The 19,669-nt window shown below is 42.5% G+C and overlaps 1 protein-coding gene across 1 annotated transcript; it reads left to right on the top strand.

The window, feature by feature from the left end:
* Positions 1–1,420: 1,420 nt before the first annotated feature.
* LOC114553695 (SH3 and cysteine-rich domain-containing protein 3) lies at positions 1,421–13,677 on the top strand (the record flags this gene model as incomplete). The annotated part of the gene is made up of 11 exons (XM_028575034.1): positions 1,421–1,516; positions 8,698–8,854; positions 8,945–9,042; positions 9,239–9,320; positions 9,868–9,965; positions 10,350–10,410; positions 10,643–10,692; positions 10,824–10,927; positions 11,084–11,135; positions 11,777–11,914; positions 13,466–13,677. Coding segments are annotated over 11 exons (1,035 nt in total), but the record flags the coding sequence as incomplete, so codon positions are not given.
* Positions 13,678–19,669: the final 5,992 nt, after the last annotated feature.

Genomic DNA, 19,669 nt, shown 5'->3' with positions numbered 1-19,669 from the left:
ATTACTTCAGTAAAATAATCCCAAAACAAGACAATGTCCACAATTTTGACAGGACAGCTAGGTGAGAAAGGGGAGAGAGAAGGGGAAGACATGCAGGAAATCATCACAGGTCAGATCCGAACCCTGGACCTCTGCGTCGAGGCATAAACCTCTCAGTATATGTGCGCCTGCTCTACCCACTGAGCCAACCCTGCCACAGTCCATAAATATTTAACATGACGCTTTACTTTGCTGAGTGAGAAACCAAAAGTAGACCACTTTGTTTTTTTGTTTGTACCACTCTGCTGGGAGAGCTTCTCAGCTTTTAAAGTGCTCAGCTGTCCCAAAAAGTCACATGGGCACACACACACACACACACACACACACACACACACACACACACACATAGAGACTCAGGGCTGGGCTGGGTTGGCCTGCTGGCATTACTCATCCCAATCTCCCACCTGTTGGAGCCTCATTTGGAAAGTTGAGCATGTAAAGGACTTAACAACAGGCCTGGTAGATAAAGCTAGAAAGAGTCCCAAGAAGTTTCAAGCTGCAGGGACCCCTCCTGAGTGTCTGAAAACCACCACACTATAAGAAGAAGTGGAATTCAAGTTTCACGGTCAGTTGCATGAATGATCTACCCTCCCTTTTTTTTTAACCCTTTCTATACTTCAGTGTTAATGTTTTCTTGTTCATGGATTCTAACATGTAGCAGCCTAAGATAAGGGAAACCCTCTAAACCCCATGTAGATGTGTTTGCCATATATCTTGTACCAGGTTACGAGTGAGTCCTGTTTTAACTTTGCTAAGATCAAATTGCCTCTCAAGAACAGTCCTCAGCGTTCCGTCCATCTTGTTAATAGCTGCACATTGTTCACTGAAAGTAATGCATAACATGGTAAGAAGAGCTGTGAATTAATATTATTTAAACATGAAATATTTTATCTTGATCATTCTTTAAGCTTTAAACTTCTTTAAACCAAGCAGAAAGAAGATCCTTTATTGTTAGTGACCTACAGGAATTTCAGAAGACACTTTGAGATTCCCTTCACAGCAACAGAAGAGATGCTGATGTGCTTTCTGTCTACAGTGCCATCTGCTGGTCCAGACTCTGAATATCTGAAGGAACTACACCGTGACTGACTGAGCCACATCATGGCTTATGACATGTAAGTTCAGTCTGTAGATGGGAACAGGAAAGGAATAAAGATACTTGAATAAGTTTAGTCTAGATGTTATGTAAATCACTGATAATCAAATGTCTACTGTCATCATGTATTGTCATACCAGAGAATTACATAAATAATACTTAAAAACCTAGAATGTGCACATCTTAAGGCAGGCAATGATACAGTGAGATTACCATGACAAATCTTAGCCATGTATTTGTCTTTTGCCTTTTTTTGCCATTTGCTTCTCCGTGTGACATTTGCTGCTACCCAATGATGACAGGTTGGATGACAAGGGCTCTGTGGATATTCATGCCAACCCCCCTCTCCCTGAGAATGTGATGAAAGAGGAGGACAACACGGTGAGACATCCAATATCCACAACATACCACGTGGCATACACCACATCATGGGGCGGTGTACTATTTATCAATGCCAAGAAACTGAACAAAATGTTACATGGCATTGGGAATGATTCATGTCTGATTGAGATCATTTGAGCTTATGTTTTCATAGGAATCACTGGTTAAATACAATTAAAAATGACAAAAACATAGTCATGCAGATCATTTTGGATTATTTGCTCAGGATTTGAGATACATTACTAGTCAAAAGTTTGGACTTTTGACTGGTACTGTATCTGTCTCTGAAATGTATGCTACCAATAGACAATCAGAAAAACAGTAAGTGTTTAACTTATGTCTGCTCCATTGTTTTATATTTTTTAATCCTTCACTTTATTCAGTTATGTTATTCTATAAAAAACGGTTAATTGATTATTTTTTAAATTGATTTCAGTTGTGTGAAATCTTTAGCAAAAATGTGAAAAGAATAACAATCGTATGTATTCAAAATCCATCCATCCATCCATCCATCTTCGTCCGCTTATCCGGTGTCGGGTCGCGGGGGGAGCAGCTCCAGCAGGGGACCCCAAACTTCCCTTTCCCGAGCAACATTAACCAGCTCCGACTGGGGGATCCCGAGGCGTTCCCAGGCCAGGTTGGAGATATAATCCCTCCACCTAGTCCTGGGTCTTCCCCGAGGCCTCCTCCCAGCTGGACGTGCCTGGAACACCTTAGGGGGGCGCCCAGGGGCATCCTTACCAGATGCCGAACCACCTCAACTGGCTCCTTTCGACGCAGCGAGCAGCGGCTCTCCGAGCTCCTCACGGATGACTGAGCTTCTCACCCTATCTCTAAGGGAGACGCCAGCCACCCTCCTGAGGAAACCCATTTCGACCGCTTGTACCCTGGATCTCGTTCTTTCGGTCATGACCCAGCCTTCATGACCATAGGTGAGGGTAGGAACGAAAACTGACCGGTAGATCGAGAGCTTTGCCTTCTGGCTCAGCTCTCTTTTCGTCAACGGTGCGATAGATTGAATGCAATACTGCTCGCCCGATTCTCCGACCAATCTCGCTCCATTGTCCCCTCATGCGAACAAAACCCCAAGGTACTTGAACTCCTTCACTTGGGGTAAGGACTCATTCCCTACCTGGAGAAGGCATTCCATCGGTTTCCTGCTGAGAACCATGGCCTCCGATTTAGAGGTGCTGATCCTCATCCCAACCGCTTCACACTCGGTTGCGAACCGATCCAGTGAGTGCTGAAGGTCGCAGGCCGATGATGCCATCAGGACCACATCATCTGCAAAAAGAGCAGCGATGAGATCCCCAGCCCACCAAACTGCAACCCCTCCCCACCCCGACCACGCCTCGATATCCTGTCCATAAATATTACAAACAGGATTGGTGACAAAGCGCAGCCCTGGCGGAGGCCAACCCTCACCTGAAACGAGTCCGACTTACTACGAGAACCCGGACACAGCTCTCACTTTGGTCATACAGAGATTGGATGGCCCTGAGTAGAGACCCCTTCCCGCAGCACCTCCCACAGTATCTCCCGGGGACCCGGTCATACGCCTTCTCCAAATCCACAAAACACATGTAGACCCGGTTGGGCATACTCCCAGGCTCCCTCCAGGATCCTTGCGAGAGTGAAGAGCTGGTCCGTTGTTCCATTGACCAGGACGGAATTGCATTGTTCCTCCTCAACCCGAGGTTCGATATCGGCCGAACCCTCCTTTCCAGCACCTTGGAGTAGACTTTACCAGGGAGGCTGAGAAGTGTGATACCCCTATAATTGGCACACACCCTCTGGTCCCCTTTTTAAAAAGAGGAACCACCACCCCAGTCTGCCACTCCTTTGGCACCGTCCCAGACTTCCACGCAATGTTGAAGAGGCGTGTCAACCAGGACAGCCCCTCCACACCCAGAGCCTTGAGCATTTCCGGACGGATCTCATCAATCCCCGGGGCTTTGCCACTGTGTAGTTGTTTGACTACATCAGTGACTTCCGCCTGGGAAATCGACGACAATCCCCCGTTATCCTCCAGCTCTGCCTCTAACATAGAGGGCGTATTAGTCGGATTCAGGAGTTCCTCAAAGTGCTCCCTCCACCGCCCCTATTACCTCCTCAGTGGAGGTCAACAGTGTCCCATCCTTACTGTACACAGCTTGGACAACAGTTTTCCAGAAACACTTTGGTAAAGTCCTTCTCCATGTCTTCTCCAAACTTCTCCCACACCCGCTGCTTTGCCTCTTTCACGGCAGAGGCTGCAGCCCTTCGGGCCCTTCGGTACCCTGCAACTGCCTCCGGAGTCCTCCGAGATAACATATCCCGGAAGGACTCCTTCTTCAGTCGGACGGCTTCCCTGACCACTGGTGTCCACCACGGTGTTCGTGGGTTACCGCCCCTTGAGGCACCTAAGATCCTAAGACCACAGCTCCTCGCTGCAGCTTCAGCAATGGAAACTTTGAACATTGTCTCGGGTTCAATGCCCCCAGCCTCCACAGGGATGCACGAAAAGCTCCGCCGGAGGTGTGAGTTGAAAGTCTGTCGGACAGGGGCCTCCTCCAGACGTTCCCAATTTACCCGCACTACACGTTTGGGCTTACCAGGTCTGTCCAGAGTCTTCCCCACCCCTGACCCAACTCACCACCAGATGGTGATCGGTTGACAGCTCTGCCCCTCTCTTCACCCGAGTGTCCAAAACATACGGCCTCAGATCAGATGAAACGATTATGAAATCGATCATTGACCTTCGGCCTAGGGTGCTCTGGTACCAGGTACACTTATGAGCATCCCTATGTTCGAACATGGTGTTGTTATAGACAATCCATGACTAGCACAGAAGTCCAACAACAAACAACCACTCTGGTTTAGATCAGGGAGGCCGTTCCTCCCAATCACGCCCTCCAGGTGTCTCCATCATTGCCCACGTGTGCGTTGAAGTCCCCCAGCAGAACAATGGAGTCCCCCACTGGAGCCCCATGCAGGACTCCAGTCAAGGTCTCCAAGAAGGCCGAATACTCCGAACTCCTGTTTGGTGCATATGCACAAACAACAGTCAGAGTTTTCCCCACAACCCGCAGGCGAGGGAGGCGACCCTCTCTCGTCCACCGGGTTCCAACACAGCGGCGTCAGCCGGGGCTTGTGAGTATCCCCACACCCGCCCGGGCGCCTCACACCCTGGGCAACTCCGGAGAAGAAAAGAGTCCAACCCCTATCCAGGAGTATGGTTCCAGAACCGAGACTGTGTAGAGGTAAGCCCCACCAGATCTAACCGGTAGCGCCCACCTCCCGCACCAGTTCCGGCTCCTTCCCCCACAGAGAGGTGACGTTCCACGCCCCCAGAGCCAGCGTCTGCCGCCCGGGTCTGGTCCGTTGAGGCCCCTGACCTTCACTGCCACCCATGTGGCATCGCACCCGACCCCAACGGTTCCTCCCACAGGTGGTGGGCCCATGGGCTGGAGAGATGGGAGAGCTTGTTCGGGCTGTGCCCGGCCGGGCTCCGTGGCAAACCCGCCACCAGGCGCTCGCCGACGAGCCCGCCGCCTGGGCCTGGCTCCAGACGGGGCCCCGGCTTCCTCCGGGCAGGGTCACTCCATCTCTACCTTGCTTCTTCATCGGGTTTTTGAACCATTCTTTGTCTGGCCCCTCACCTGAGACCACTTTGCCTTGGGAGACCCTACCAGGAGCACAAAGCTCCAGACAACACAGCCCTCAGGTTCACAGAGACACACAAACCTCTCCACCACGATAAGGTGATGGTTCACGGAGAAGTATACGGCATGTATTCAAAATAGGAAATAAAAAGAGAACTTTACTGGTGTAGGAAAGAAATGTGGCTGCTGGTAGATTTAATACATCGGAGAAATCATATCATAAAAGAGAATTTAGTAAGACATTGACAAGAGCAGTTATTGGAGATTTATAGAAGAGATAATCAACGGCAGCTTTATTCTTGTTGTTTGCACACCTGATAACAGTAAAAAAAAAAGGGGTGTAACGTCCTAACGTGTTTAACCCTCATATTATGTTAAGGGTCAATTTGACCTATTTGCGTTTTTGTGTTGACCAAAATACTGGTTAACCTATCTTTTTCTTCATGAAATTGTATGACATTTCCTCATTTAGGGTCATGAACTTGTTCATAAAATCTGGACACACTGATGTGTAGTGGAATGTCTGTTCAGAGTTTGTATACAAAGATGATGTTACGGGTCATTTTAACCCAGAGACTTTTAACACCATTTAGAACCAGGTGTGTGTGTGTGTGTTTGTGTGTTTGTGTAAGTGTGTGTGTTTGTGTAAAGGAGGAGGAGCTTTCTCGCGCTTGTCCTCTTCTCTGTTGTAATGTCATCTCTTTGACACGCACACTACAAAATGAGCTCCAAAAGGTTTGCAACTGAAGAAGTTTCAGCACAGATTTTTGATGGTAATAGTGATGTAGAGGAAGAGATTTCATAGTCAGAGGATCTTTCAGAGACTGAGAACAATGTTATTGACAATCCGGATTGGGAATTTTCCTATGATGAAGAGGATTCAGGGGACTAGTCTGGTGTAGTATACATTAGCTGAAAACAATGGGCAGCAATCATCCTCAACATGGACAGCTAAAGATGGTAACATAAAATGGTCAACATCACCACACAGACTGACTGACTGTCATCAAAATGACTCCAAGACCCACAAGATTTTCTGCCACACTTGTTGATGATATTCAATCACCATTTCATCTATTCATATCCCAACCAACAGATAGGATAATAGTGGACATTACCAACTTGTAGGGGAGGTGTGTATTTCAAGAGAAATGGAAGCCACTGGATCAGATTGACTTGCATGCACCAAGAGTCTGGGTCTGCCGAGGTTTCTTCCTAAAAGGGAGTTTTTCCTCGCCACTGTCGCAACAGCCACTGATAATGCTTGCTCTTGGGGGAATTACTGTAATTGTTGGGGTTTTGGAATTTATAGAGTGTGGTCTAGACCTACTCTATCTGTAAAGTGTCTCGAGATAACTCTTGTTATGATTTGATACTATAAATGAAATTGAATTGAATTAAATTGAATAGTATTAGCTGGAGTGTACAAGTCAAAGGGAGAAGGAACTGCCAGTCTGTGGAATGACGAGAGTGGAAGGCCAATATTTCTAACAACAATGTCTTTGGAGTCAATTCCTACGAAAGCTTGGGTGTTCCACAACACTAGAGCTGGTCGACGTGAAAGAGACAAACTAGCTGAGATCAGAGATGTATGGGATAAATGGGTCAAAATTGTACCTGTCTTGTACAATCCTGGTGCCCATGTCACTGTAGATGAACACCTTGTTCCATTCAGGGGGCCCTGTCCCTTCTGACAGTACATGCCCAACAAGCCTGCCATGTATGGCATCAAAATATGGGCATCCTAGGATGCCAAATCTAGCTATGCATGGAATATGCAAGTGTATACCGGAAAATGTATACCGTAAATATTTTCACTAAACACAGTTTTTGGGGAAAAAAATGTTTGTGATGAGGAAAAAAAGTTTGTTTTGAGTGTATTTACATTTGTATTGTATTGAGTGAATTTGTTAATTCACAGCCTGACGGCCACAGGGCACGGGTAATCCTGTCACTGACGGAGAGTCAGAGCCAGTCCAGCCTGTCAAGCGTCCCTTGGCTGTGTGTGTGTGTGTGTGTGTGTGTGTGTGTGTGTGTGTGTGTGTGTGTGTGTGTGTGTACAAATCTTTGAATGTGTGTGTAACATCCACATGGCTCTGTTTGACTAGACTGTAGTATATTTAGGAGTAGCTGTCGGTTGTTACATTCAGTTGGAATTCTGTCGGTCTTTGTTGAAGGCTATTTTGAGCCTTCAACTATACCACCTGTGGATTGTGTGTGTGTGTGTGTGTGTGTGTGTGTGTGTGTGTGTGTGTGTGTGTGTGTGTGTGTGTGTGTGTGTGTGTGTGTGTGTGTGTGTGTGTGTGTTTGTGCGCGCACACATACAAATAAGTGCAACAAACTCCCAGTATCATGCAGAATTATTTTCTAAACTCAAATTAGGAAAGTTAGCACACTAAAAATGAAGAAAAGAAAGTAGTTTTGACACGTGTGTGTGTTTGAAGTCATTATTCGTGGATCTCTCTCTGGCTGAGATGATACAGTTTGTGTGAACAGACACATCAGATGGACTCCATATGCAGCAGACCGCAGGGTGGTTCAGTATTTATAGCGTTGTTCTCATATAAATCTGTCAGGCTGTGGGTGGTGCAGGATACCGGGACAGTTTAGGTTAAATAAAGAGGCAAACAGTAGAGAACAATTCCATGGAATCCCAAAACTGAATGGAGGATTTACCCAGTTTCGACTTTGCTTGATTAAAAACAAACAGACTGTCACGGTTTGAGATATCAAAAGGAGCACTCAAAAGCAGGAGACCAGTCAGGCAGGTTGGCAGAACAAAAGCAAACTTTAAAGCAACACTATGTAACCTTTAGCTGCAACTGTAGTTCCAATGAGACAACCTGTAGGGGGACCGTCCCACACAGAGAGACACAGAGAGCCAGGAACAAACACAGACAATCCGACACCGAAACGAGAACTCCAAGACCAATATACTCAAAAATAGGAGAGTGGTAACGGGGGCTCAGGTGACATGAGGTCTGACAAGGAACTGATGAAACACATCTGGGCGGGGCAGACAATCCCAAAGGTGGGAAAACACACAAGGCAGGAAGTAAAAAAGAAGAACCTACAAAATAAAACAGGACATAAAACAAAACCCAGGATCAAATATATATGAATATATTTGATCCTGGTTTTGTGTATATATATATATATATATATATATATATATATATATATATATATATATATATATATATACATATATATATACATATATACATATATACATTTGATCCTGGGTTTTGTTTTGAATCACTAAATGCATTCATTTTTATAGTGTATACTTATTTTAGGAATTATTCAGGACTGATATTTTTTTAATTAACAAAGAAACTCACGTACCCCCTGAAGTACTCCAAAGTACCCCTAGGGGTACATGTACCCCCATTTGAGAAACACTAATATACACCATTGTTGGCCATTATCTGTCCATTATGTTTCACGTTTTGTCTTCTAGCAGTTCAATACTGTATGACCCATTTTTATTTAGCTCTGCTGTGATTTTGAACCTCCTTCCTCACCTATATCCAGGTATATTTCATCTATGACGAGGAGGTAGAGGACGAAGACAAAGAGGAACCTCCTCCTGCAGAGCCCATCAAACCAGTCAACGACAGACCTCACAAGTTCAAGGACCACTACTGCAAGAAACCAAAGTTTTGTGACGTCTGCGCACGCATGATAGTTTGTACGTCCATCTTGTCTCTTTTTGTTTCCTGCATGACATCGTGATTTAAAATGATGTTATAATTTTGCTTTATTTTGGTTTTCTCTTCAGTAAACAATAAGTTTGCATTGCGATGTAAGAACTGCAAAACCAGCATCCACCACCAGTGTCATTCCTACGTGGAGTTCCAGAGGTGTTTTGGCAAAATTGTGAGCTTTGTATTACAGAGTACAGCTGACTTTAATCCAAAAATGCACTGGAGAGAATCTTCTTTTAGGTATTTAGTGTCTCCTCTCCTGTCCTCTCCTCTCCTGTCCTGTCCTGTCCTGTCCTGTCCTCTTCTCTCCTCTCCTCTCCTCTCCTCTCCTCTCCTCTCCTCTCCTCTCCTCTCCTCTCCTCGTTTAGCCTCCAGGATTCAGAAGAGCCTACAGTTCACCTCTCTACAGCAGTCAGCCAAATTCCACAGTCTCACAGCTGCTGCCCTTTTGTGAGTTCAACTAAGAGTTCAATTTCACCTTAACCATTCTATTATTCTTATTTTTAATATGCTTCAAAATGTGCAATTCTTTCCCAGCCAGATGTTAAGTTTGACACATATACTGTACTTAGATCAGCAGTGCACATGATGGGAATTTCCATCTTATTAGCTTAATTTAGTTGTATGTTGTTGTGTGTAAATGTTGGTCTGAACAAAGTTTTTGTTTCCTTGTTTAAATGCAGTGTGTGCAAAAGCTCTAAAGTGAAAGAGACGTTATGGTCCAGATGCAGTGAGAGTTGTAAAGTAAGCCAGAAATGTGCTCACAGAAGTCTGAGTGTCCTTTTCATTAGTCACAGATCAGGTATTTGAATTGTCACCAGACAACATCACAGATGAAAAGATTAGCTGTGGTTCACAAAATCAAAAAGATTATGAAACAACATTGATAAGGCCTGAAGTTGATTAAACTTAAATACCTCTTGTTAGAACGTCACACTCACCTGCACCCTTTTTTTTTCTCTGTTTATTGATTGATTGATGACATTTGATTTGGCAGCACAGTCAAACCGTACCGACCCTGTGTTTGAGACGCTGCGTGTTGGTGTGATCATGGCCAACAAGGAGCGTAAAAAAGGGTCAGAGGACAAGAAGAATGTGAGTGCAAATGCACTTAAAACACTTCATACAGCACACAGCCATCTGTAAACATGGTGCAATCATTTCATGTTTTAAAGCATTGCCAGTTTCTGCAATGGCCCGTTGTAAATATGTAGATCTATTTCACTAGACTTTAATCTACTGGTAACCCTAGTTCTGACTTTAAGTCACCAGGTTGGTTAGTAAAATCTTCTTTTAAATAGTTTTACTTTTTTTTTACTGTTACAGTCAATTGTTTTTACCAACCTTTTTCCATTTGTCTTCTTCACATTTTACTTTTTTATTTGTTTAATCTGATTCTTAAAGCACAATTTAGTTATTAAATGTGTTATAGTGAGTACTATATAAATGCATTATGTATTGTTATCCTAAATTGTTCAGATGATGATGACAGAGGATGATGAGTCCCAGCCCAAACAGGAGGATGAAGGAGGTGAAGGAGGTAAGTGTGTGCTGAACAGCTGTCAGCATTGGGAAGGGGTCAGACCGTTTGACCGATTGAAAATGTTGCTGTCTTAAAATAAATTTCCTCTGTGCCATCATTACAATATGCAGATCTTTTGTCCGACTTGTGCTCCCAGCAGAAATAACGTCAAATATACTTTACAATACTGGTGACAATATGTACAGTTGAATACTTTGTTTGTCTCATTTATATTGTTGTTGTGTACCAGCAAACACAGAAGGAGCCAAGAGAGGAGACAAGGCTCCTGTTGATGACAAGGTCAGATGACAGGACAGAATGTGATGACGATAATGATGACATCAATGAAAACAAACTGTGATGAACGATATGATACTTTTTTACTGGTGATGTTGAGTCAGCGCTGTGCTTTAAATGTTTGTGCTCATCAGAGTAAAAAGCTTCAGTCAGGAAAGATCGGCGTGTTCAGTCAGTCTCACTACTATCTGGCTCTGTACCGCTTCAAAGCCATCGAGAAAGATGATCTGGATGTTCAGTAAGCCCCTCGCTGCATCTCGCCTAATCTCTCTGTGTGTCTCTGAATCTCTCTTTGACTTCTTTGTCCTTACTATTTCTTCCTGACTGTCTCACTCCACCAAACATACTTTTTTGTGTCAATATTTAATATTAAAATGTTTAATATTTTCCCAAGTGCTGGTGACCGCATCACGGTGATAGATGACTCCAATGAGGAATGGTGGAGGGTGAGTCCCAGATTATTTTTCTCACATTACTCAGTGTCAAGATGATGATTTCAATCCTGTCTGCCCTCCAAAAGTTATGTTTTTTTTTTGCGCACATACGTATATCCGGATGTCTTGGGGATCAATTAAGTTGATTTTGGTCATCATCTAGGATTTTATTTTTGGAGCCAAACAAATTCTGGTGCATTCATATGTGTGTTCATTAACTTCCAAGTTGGCTACTTTAGAGAATTGTGTTTAATATTTATGTAGTTGTAAAGTAAATCGACAATCAAAGGACAGAAAATGAAAACCACGAGAGCTGCAGCTTTGCAGAGCTGTCCTTGAGTGTTGAGCTTCTAGTTCACAGTGATAACTTTTTTGACAATCTGAGTTCCAGGTTAAACATATAAATTAACCATTTGCAGCCTCTAAATGCCAGCCCATGCTTTTATTTCCCTCATTGTGGTCCGTAAGGGTAATAAATAGGCTTTACAAAACAGTAGATGATTGATAGTTTTAACTTTGGTCTGTGCTTTCAAGTCACTCAGGTTTCAAAACCACACTGAGCAATATGTTCATGTTTAAATTGGGCCATCCACGATATCTGAATTAGAAACTGGGGCAGCAACACGTCACTTTCAGAGCTTTCTCTCCACCAGGGGAAGATCGGAGAGAGAACGGGCTTCATACCTGCCAACTACATCATCCGAGTGCGAGCAGGAGAGGGGGTGTACAAGGTGACACGCTCCTTCGTTGGCAACAGAGAGATGGGCCAAATCACTCTGAAGAAAGACCAGGTTAACACGCACGCACGCACACGCACACACACACACACACACTCTTGCAGATGCATGATAATATAACCAAACCATAAATGCCTCCACTATAAAAAAATAAACCTAAATCCTAGTCTTATCTCTAAAGTGAACATACTAAAATAAAGAATTGAGAACTTGAAATATATCTTTGTGTATCTTTCTGTGGCTGTTAGGACAGTCGATCCTCATAGGTACAGAAATACACATATACTTTACACACAAATATAAAGATGTAACGTCAACACCAACATGCTGCGTAAAGCACTGTATGGCCAGTTCTCAAATCAATTATCCATAGATTGTTTGCTTAATTAAAGCTAAACTTAATCCACTCTACATACACTGGAGACTGTGTATGTGTTTAATAATTATTAAATACTGATCCAGAGGAGGAAGGCAAAAATAACATTCGCAGTAATTATGCAGTTCTTTACATAAGGGAGTGAATTAAAAGAAAACACATGGTGCTTTCCAGTTCAATGAATTGAAGGCAGGGTTGGTAATGTTAAAAGGCTAGCAAGATTTAAAAGTAGCATCTCCTCGGGGCTCTGTCTAACCCCTCCCACTACCCTCTGGGCTCTGCCCCCCACACAGACTTGCACTAACACTGCCGCGTCGCTGCTTCAGAGCAGAGAAAGGGCCGCAGTTTCACTCATCAAAACTACTTCATGTCTAATTCACCGGTAAGCAAACCCTTAATATTATCACACTGAATGTTGAAAACAAACAGGACTACTCTATTCTCCAGTAGACTTACAGTAACTCCGAATGTGACGACCACATTGAGCTCAGGCTCGTACACGGGAGGGGTAAAGTACGTGCAGTGGGGCAAGGAGGTATTTCATTCAGGCAGTGATTGGTGGGCGTTTTTACAGGATTACAGTAAATTATTTGTTGCTGTCGGGGTGTAAAGTAGTCTGGCTATCACCAGACCAAGCTCAATCTTTTAAGAACATTAGTACTATGTGTATTAAGTTTCTGTTCCGTTTTCAGAGAAAACTTGCCTTTGAAATTTTTTAAAACAGCAGCGTCAGCGGCATCAACTTGCGTTGCTGCGCTTCGGTGGCCGTCATGTTGAATGTAAACAAAAAGCTGCTTGCCGTCGCTTCTCTAACGTCATCGTGTTAAACCCGCCAATAGCGCGCCAGGTGGATAAGCTATTTTGTGATTGGTCCCCGCAGATTTGTAACGGAAGCAGAATAGAAAAATGTACAGGTTTCCAGCCTGAGCTGCATGGCGAAAGCAAATCACCGGCAGATCGGGCTGGGTTTACCCAGTCTAGGTGTAAAGACCATTTCAAACAATGTATAAAAAAGTGTATATTGGAAATAGTTACAAAGCCTGCCTTTAAACATGGTGTAGTTATTCATGTAAATGCAGCCATCGTGTGTGTTGACATGACAGCTATAAAAGACATGAACAAACACACATACATATAAGCATCAAGGCAAACAACAAGCCTTCATTTTCGACATTTTGAACATTTAAGAAATGTCCCAGTCTAAGTGTGTTTGTTGTGTGTGTCCTCAGATTGTAGTGAAGAAGGGTGAGGAGGTAAACGGCTACCTAAAGGTCAGTACAGGACGGAAGCTCGGCTTCTTCCCCGCCAACCTCCTGCAGGAGATCTGAGGAGGACTGGCAGACGCCACATTAAACCCTCGGCCAGCTTCCGTCTCAGCTTCATCACCTGCTGTGGCAGACATGCTTGTTTATGGTCCAAAGCAACAAAAACACTTTTTCACTTGAATCAACAGACATTGGTATTTTCCTTTGTTCGTCTGTAAACTTACAACCTCACAAAGCCTGTGTGCAGAATATATTGGGATGCATTTACTCAGTGTGCAGAGGCATGTGTTAAATAGGCAGATAAATAACAGAATAAGAAAATAAAGGTTTGGTCTAAAAACAAGTCATGCAACTGTTTAGCCATTGTCAACAAGAATGATTTTATTTGTAGGCATATTTTGTATCTGTGATGTATTTTGACCATCGCTGAAAGTTGTTTTTAATATCGCAGGACTTGCTTTAGTTTTAGAAGCTCTTGTTTTTAGTTGTTTTAATGACATTGCCTCTGTGTTAAACTACAGAATACACTGTGTATTACTGTAAGGAGGGTTGGGGGTCGGGGGGTTGTCAACTCTTTCTATAAACTTGCCTTGATGTTCTGTAAAAATGTGTTTGTGTATTTTGCTATTTTACAATAAGTCATTGAGCACTTTCCAGAAAAGTCATCTTTTAATAGTTAAATAATGTTATTTGGTAAATGTAATAACATTTATGAGCTGCTAAATGGACCAACAGATCCCGTTGCTCTGGACGGAGACCAGTGAAGGATATTAGAAGCTCTTTTCCGGTGAGCGCTGAGCGTTACTGAGCAGCCTCCAACTGAGCTCGAAGACGTAGATGTGATGTGAGGAACCTGTCTGAAAGTTGTAAGTCTTCTGGTAGCTGTGCCAAGAGAAATCTCAATCATTCCAAATCTTGCAGAGACGGAGAGTGTAGGTATGTAAGGAGATAAAATGGGCACAGGCTAATTATTGCTAACTAAAATGCTAGTTAACATCAGTAATTAAACCTAAACAGCTCAAGTAAGTCGAAACTGCCTGCAAGCTTACTAGCTTACTATACGGTAATTCCTCTACTATGTGACACAATCGTTAGCCTATTTTTACAAAAACGTCTGCTATGGAGCCATAACGTGAGGTACAAGGTAATGGAACCTTTTATACATTGTCGTGTTTCTTTAGAAATAAACAATGGACAAATAGAGTCTTTAAACACTTCAGATGTAAAGTTATTCCCTGTCGAAGTGACTGACAAAATGAATGGCAGTCAATGGAATGCTAACGGGACGTGATCGTTTTTTAGCATCAAAATGGCGCCATAGGAGGTTCGAGTTCTGAAGTGAAGCTTACCCCCTTGATTTCAACCAACAACATTTGACATACCACTGTAAATGTAAAATGACAATGTATTACTTTGAAACTTTGAATTCATTGCACAGCGGTATGTTATTTACTTTGTTATATAGAGACACATTTCTGTTACTCTCTTCAACTTGATTACTATTCTCTTATTCCCTGATTTATTCAGTAAACTGGAGACAGAGTTATTTTAGGAGGGACAATGCTTTGGTTAGCACATTTGACATGTAGTATAGACTAGACAACCTGTGTTTCCCCATTGTTTTTCTACACATGGGATTAAGTCACAAATCATACTTGTACATACACTGTAGCTCTCATACACTTTTCTCAGGTCAGATATGATCAAACTTGTTGGAAACAAAACTTTCTCAGATGAACATTATTTGTGTGTGTCGGTGTGTGTGTGTAAAAGAAGTGTCAAAGAAATTTAAGAAAAGAGGTGAATCTGTGCTGTGTTTGTTAGCAATTAGTTATTGGAGTCATTCATAGTGAAAGGAAGAATACTTTCATTTCCTCACGTCAAACAAAATGATAGATTCAAATGAGACAGAGGCTTTTCCAGAACCTTAAAAGGATGCAGAGCTATTTCTGTAGCTATCCTGAGTGCATTGTAATTATCCATAGGAAACACTGTGGGAATGGTTTGCTATTTAAAGGGAGAGATCAGGTATGCAGGGAATGGCATCTGTAGGTCCGTAGAGACATTCCAATAGTACAGGCCACTGCAGACCTGAATAACAGGACACATAGACAGACAGACAGACAGACAGACAGTAAGACAGACAGACAGACAGAAGTTTGCGTTTGTTTCTTTTTCCATACATCTCTTTTTTACCTTTACATCGAGTGATGTCGAGATTGAAAAGTGGCTGACGGTATGCCACTATGTTACAGTGGCATAAGCTGATACCTGAGATGTATGTCGCTCACTACAGCGGCATGTGATGGTCGTGTGGTATGTCGCTTGTCGTTTCCTAGCAACAGGATGAAGTGGTAGGCCATTGTCAGTGACAAACCTTGCCGATGTACTCAAAGTTAATATTAGGGGCTAGCCTGAGCTAAAATGGCTATTGCTTGCCTCGCCACTGTAGTCTGACTAATCAATAACAAACTAAAGTTAACCAAATAAAAGGAATGTATACCTTTCTCTTATCTGTTAGGTTGCTGGGATACAAGCGATGCTTTTGAAATTACACTATAGTAATTTCATATATAATCCCCGATGTACCCTAAATTCATAGTACAGCTTGCCTATGCTAACAGTCTGACCAACCCATAACAGAGATTTAGAGCTAACAACTTTAGAGCAAACATGCGATCATATAAAACATGTTTTGGAACATTAAACAGACATACGTATGGCATAACAGTATTTATTATTCACCATAAATAGGCTATTGTTACTTTAAACGGTTCGTGGCATAAGCACAGTCTGTGGGCATAAGCCATAAGAACACAAGCGGCATACTACTCCGACGACCGGCACATGCTGCTGTAGTGAGCGACATAATCCGCCAGGGGATCTGCTTATACCGCTCTAGTGGCATATCAGCCACTGTTCGATCTCGGTGCTACTGGTTACATCTTGCCTTCTGATTGTTGTTATTACAATAAATCCTTTAATTCTTATACTTTTGCTTTTTCACTATTCTCGGTTAGATTTTTTTTTTCTGTTCTGTCTCCCTGGTTTCCTCTCCCTCACACTCTCAACGACCACGTTTGGATGCAGATGATGAGTTGCCTGGTCATGCCTCCTTCCTCCTCTGTTGTCTGTCAGAAAAAAAAAGGGAGCAGCGTGGCCGAGCAGGTAGTGCTGCCAGGCTTCAGCACTCCTCTGATTGGACAACAGAGCACCCCTTCAGACACGGGTCACTTCCTTCTAGGAAAGGCCTCTGCTTCATGCCGCTATCACAGCTGCCATGTTGTCATCCCCGACCCCCTGACCCTGCCACTCCAGACAGGCAGGATGGAAGAGGGGTGCCAAAATGTTTGTAGATTTGAGTTGCTGGATGATGATTTTATATATATATATATATATATATATATATATATATATATATATATATATATATATATATTTATAGCCATGTGTGCGCGAGTGTGTGTGCGAGGGCATGGAGGGGGTCGATGCATGATGCTGTGGCAATGAATCTGTTCAATTCAAGATTATTTTATTGAGAACACATCAAGAGCCAAACTTAGAGTCCAACTGCAGGTAAACTTTGAGTTTGATTTATTTTATACGGTCAAAATCAAACAAAGGACACATGGAAACATAACATTGGGAAGTAAAAAGGGCTCATTTATAACCTCTAAATAATATAGAACCATGTTTATGGTTAAATCTCATGGTCCTCAAGAGCAAATTAAGTTTGTTCCATTGCCATGCAAACACACTGCAGATGCTTGGAAAACCTTACATGATTCGGAGCACCACTTCATCTTCTCATCCACGCTGACTTGAAAGTTGAGCTTGTCAGCTTCATTATCAACCTTGCTTGGGCTGGTTTGAAAGTTTATACATGCACATTTCCATGGCAACGGCCACAACTACAGCTTGAAGTTGAGATTGCTTTATCTACTGCTGTTTCCAAGGTCACAAATGACCTCAGTTTTCACAATGCGAAAGATGTATGTCATTGAAGAAAACCAAGGAAGATGTCCATAAGCTCTTTAAGTTAGGATCACTAAGGTATATAGAAAGATGTTTAGGCAGATAAAGATTTAACATTTTGGCTTTGAATAACTGCTTGGAAAAGACTTTCAGTGACCAATTTTCGAATCAGTAATATTTCAGGCCATGTAGGGTATCAGAAAATGCATTCATATTGTCAACGATGTTAATTGAATACATCCCCAAATGCAACAGGTCTACATTGTGTATTTCTGGTACTTTTAAAATCATCAAGGTGCTATAAAAAGTAGTAAAATAGTCAAATGTTTTTTTAAATTTAAATTAAAGATAAAAAAAGCAGAATTTCCATGTGTGAAACCAACACATTGCAACGAATATATTACACACTGAATTACAATGAGTTGTACTGAGACATGTCTTGATTATTTCACCCAACAGAGGTCCCTGTTGCCCCGGATATACAGCTTACATTCTTCCTGAAACAACTTCACACACCACAGGCACCCAGTGCATGTTTATTGTGAATAACAGTTGATGTGCATTCTGCATAGGCCAAAGGATAACAGGCTTGCAAGAGGGAACACATCATTTTAATGTTAATGATCATGTCGTTTAAAATAACTCGGTTAATTTGGTTTTAAATAAATAAATTTGGTCTCTAGCAATCATATTTGAACCCATATTTCCATAGTGTTTAAGAGATTATCTGTCCATATAATCAAATGTAGACATTTAATAGATTGTCGTCAGTATCATATGGTTTGTATTAAATGCAGTAATCAAATCGCAGTTAAAATCCCCTTCTCCTCAATCTGTGATACTGAGTTGTTAGGTATCACACCCATGGGTGCAGTTTGAGACACACAGCTTGTTATTTTCCATGCATATCGGAGATCTTTCTGAATGTATGTATGTAATTTGCAGCACATATTCAAACAGCATTATACAGCGTTGAAAAGCAATACAACTTTGTAAGGTGTCAAACTGCACTTATGGATGTGCAGAAAGTGACGCATCCCTTTTTAAGAGTGCAGGCTCTGCATCATCTCATTGACCCACCACATTCAGAATCACATTTAGCATCCAGTCGAAGAGAAAATCCATCTTCCCCTCTGCCAGCCGCTAAGAAATGTAGCAATGTGTGAGGAAAAATAATAACATAAAACTATATTAGAGATCCTTTTTTGCCTAGCAGAGAAGGTATTGATTTTTAGAGAAATGTTTCAGAAAGTCTCTTCCACAGGCCACTGCTAAAGCTGATTGTTCTCACAGTCCTCAAAGCAACAAAACACGTTTTATGCCTTTCACAAAGCTTACGGACCGGTTTTATTTTTAGAAATTTCTTTTTTACTCTCTTGCTCTTGTCTGTCTCTGTTTTTGTGACACACAGATGTGTGTAAGTGTGCGTGGAATAGCGTGAATGGGTATCAAATCCCATATATCCTGACAGAACCTCTGAAGCGTTAGATTAAATCCTTGACATGATTCTTTTAAATAACTGTTGCAGAATAACACTTATTTCCATCCATTTTTCATAGAGGCGCCAAAATTCAATAATCTAATCTGATTTCTATCATTATTAATCTCCATTACTCATACATTCAAACTGACTGCAATGTTGTGTGTTACTGTCTTCTTCTTTTTTTAAGTGGAATTGTAATGAGGTATGGTGATGGTTGGAGATGCTCAGTGCAGGGCAGAGGTCAGAGTTATGGACTAGACAGACAGGTAAAGAAATGTTTCCTGTCTGGCACCATTAAACAATTTAAGGTGTTTATGTGCATCGCTGCCAAAATGACACCGCAGGGGAAGACAATGGCAAGATTTTGGCAGCCTGTTACCACAGTACAGTGCATATGAGTGTGTGTGTGCGTGCATGCGTGCATGTGTGTGTTTACAGTCTGTTCATCCATCTGTGTTTGCAGAGGGAGACCAGGACAGAGAGACAGAAAGTGCTGGTGTATATGTGTGATTTCATGCTTGTGCAAGAATAAATTAAAGATGGTGATGACACACACATAAAGAGAAAGACAAGTTTACCGAGTGAGTCCCAAGGCCCAGAGAGAGAGAGAGAGAGAGAGAGCATGAGGGAGGGATGGAGAAAAGGCTGGAGAGAAGACTGCAGGGTTGGAACCAATTAGGCCAGGAGAGGATCCCTCCACCTGCACTGCC

Source organism: Perca flavescens, chromosome 4 (assembly GCF_004354835.1).
Source record: "Perca flavescens isolate YP-PL-M2 chromosome 4, PFLA_1.0, whole genome shotgun sequence".
NCBI classification, from domain to species: Eukaryota; Metazoa; Chordata; class Actinopteri; order Perciformes; family Percidae; genus Perca; species Perca flavescens.
The sequence above is the reverse complement of the archived record's forward strand: the minus strand, read 5'-3'. Positions and strand labels throughout refer to the sequence as shown.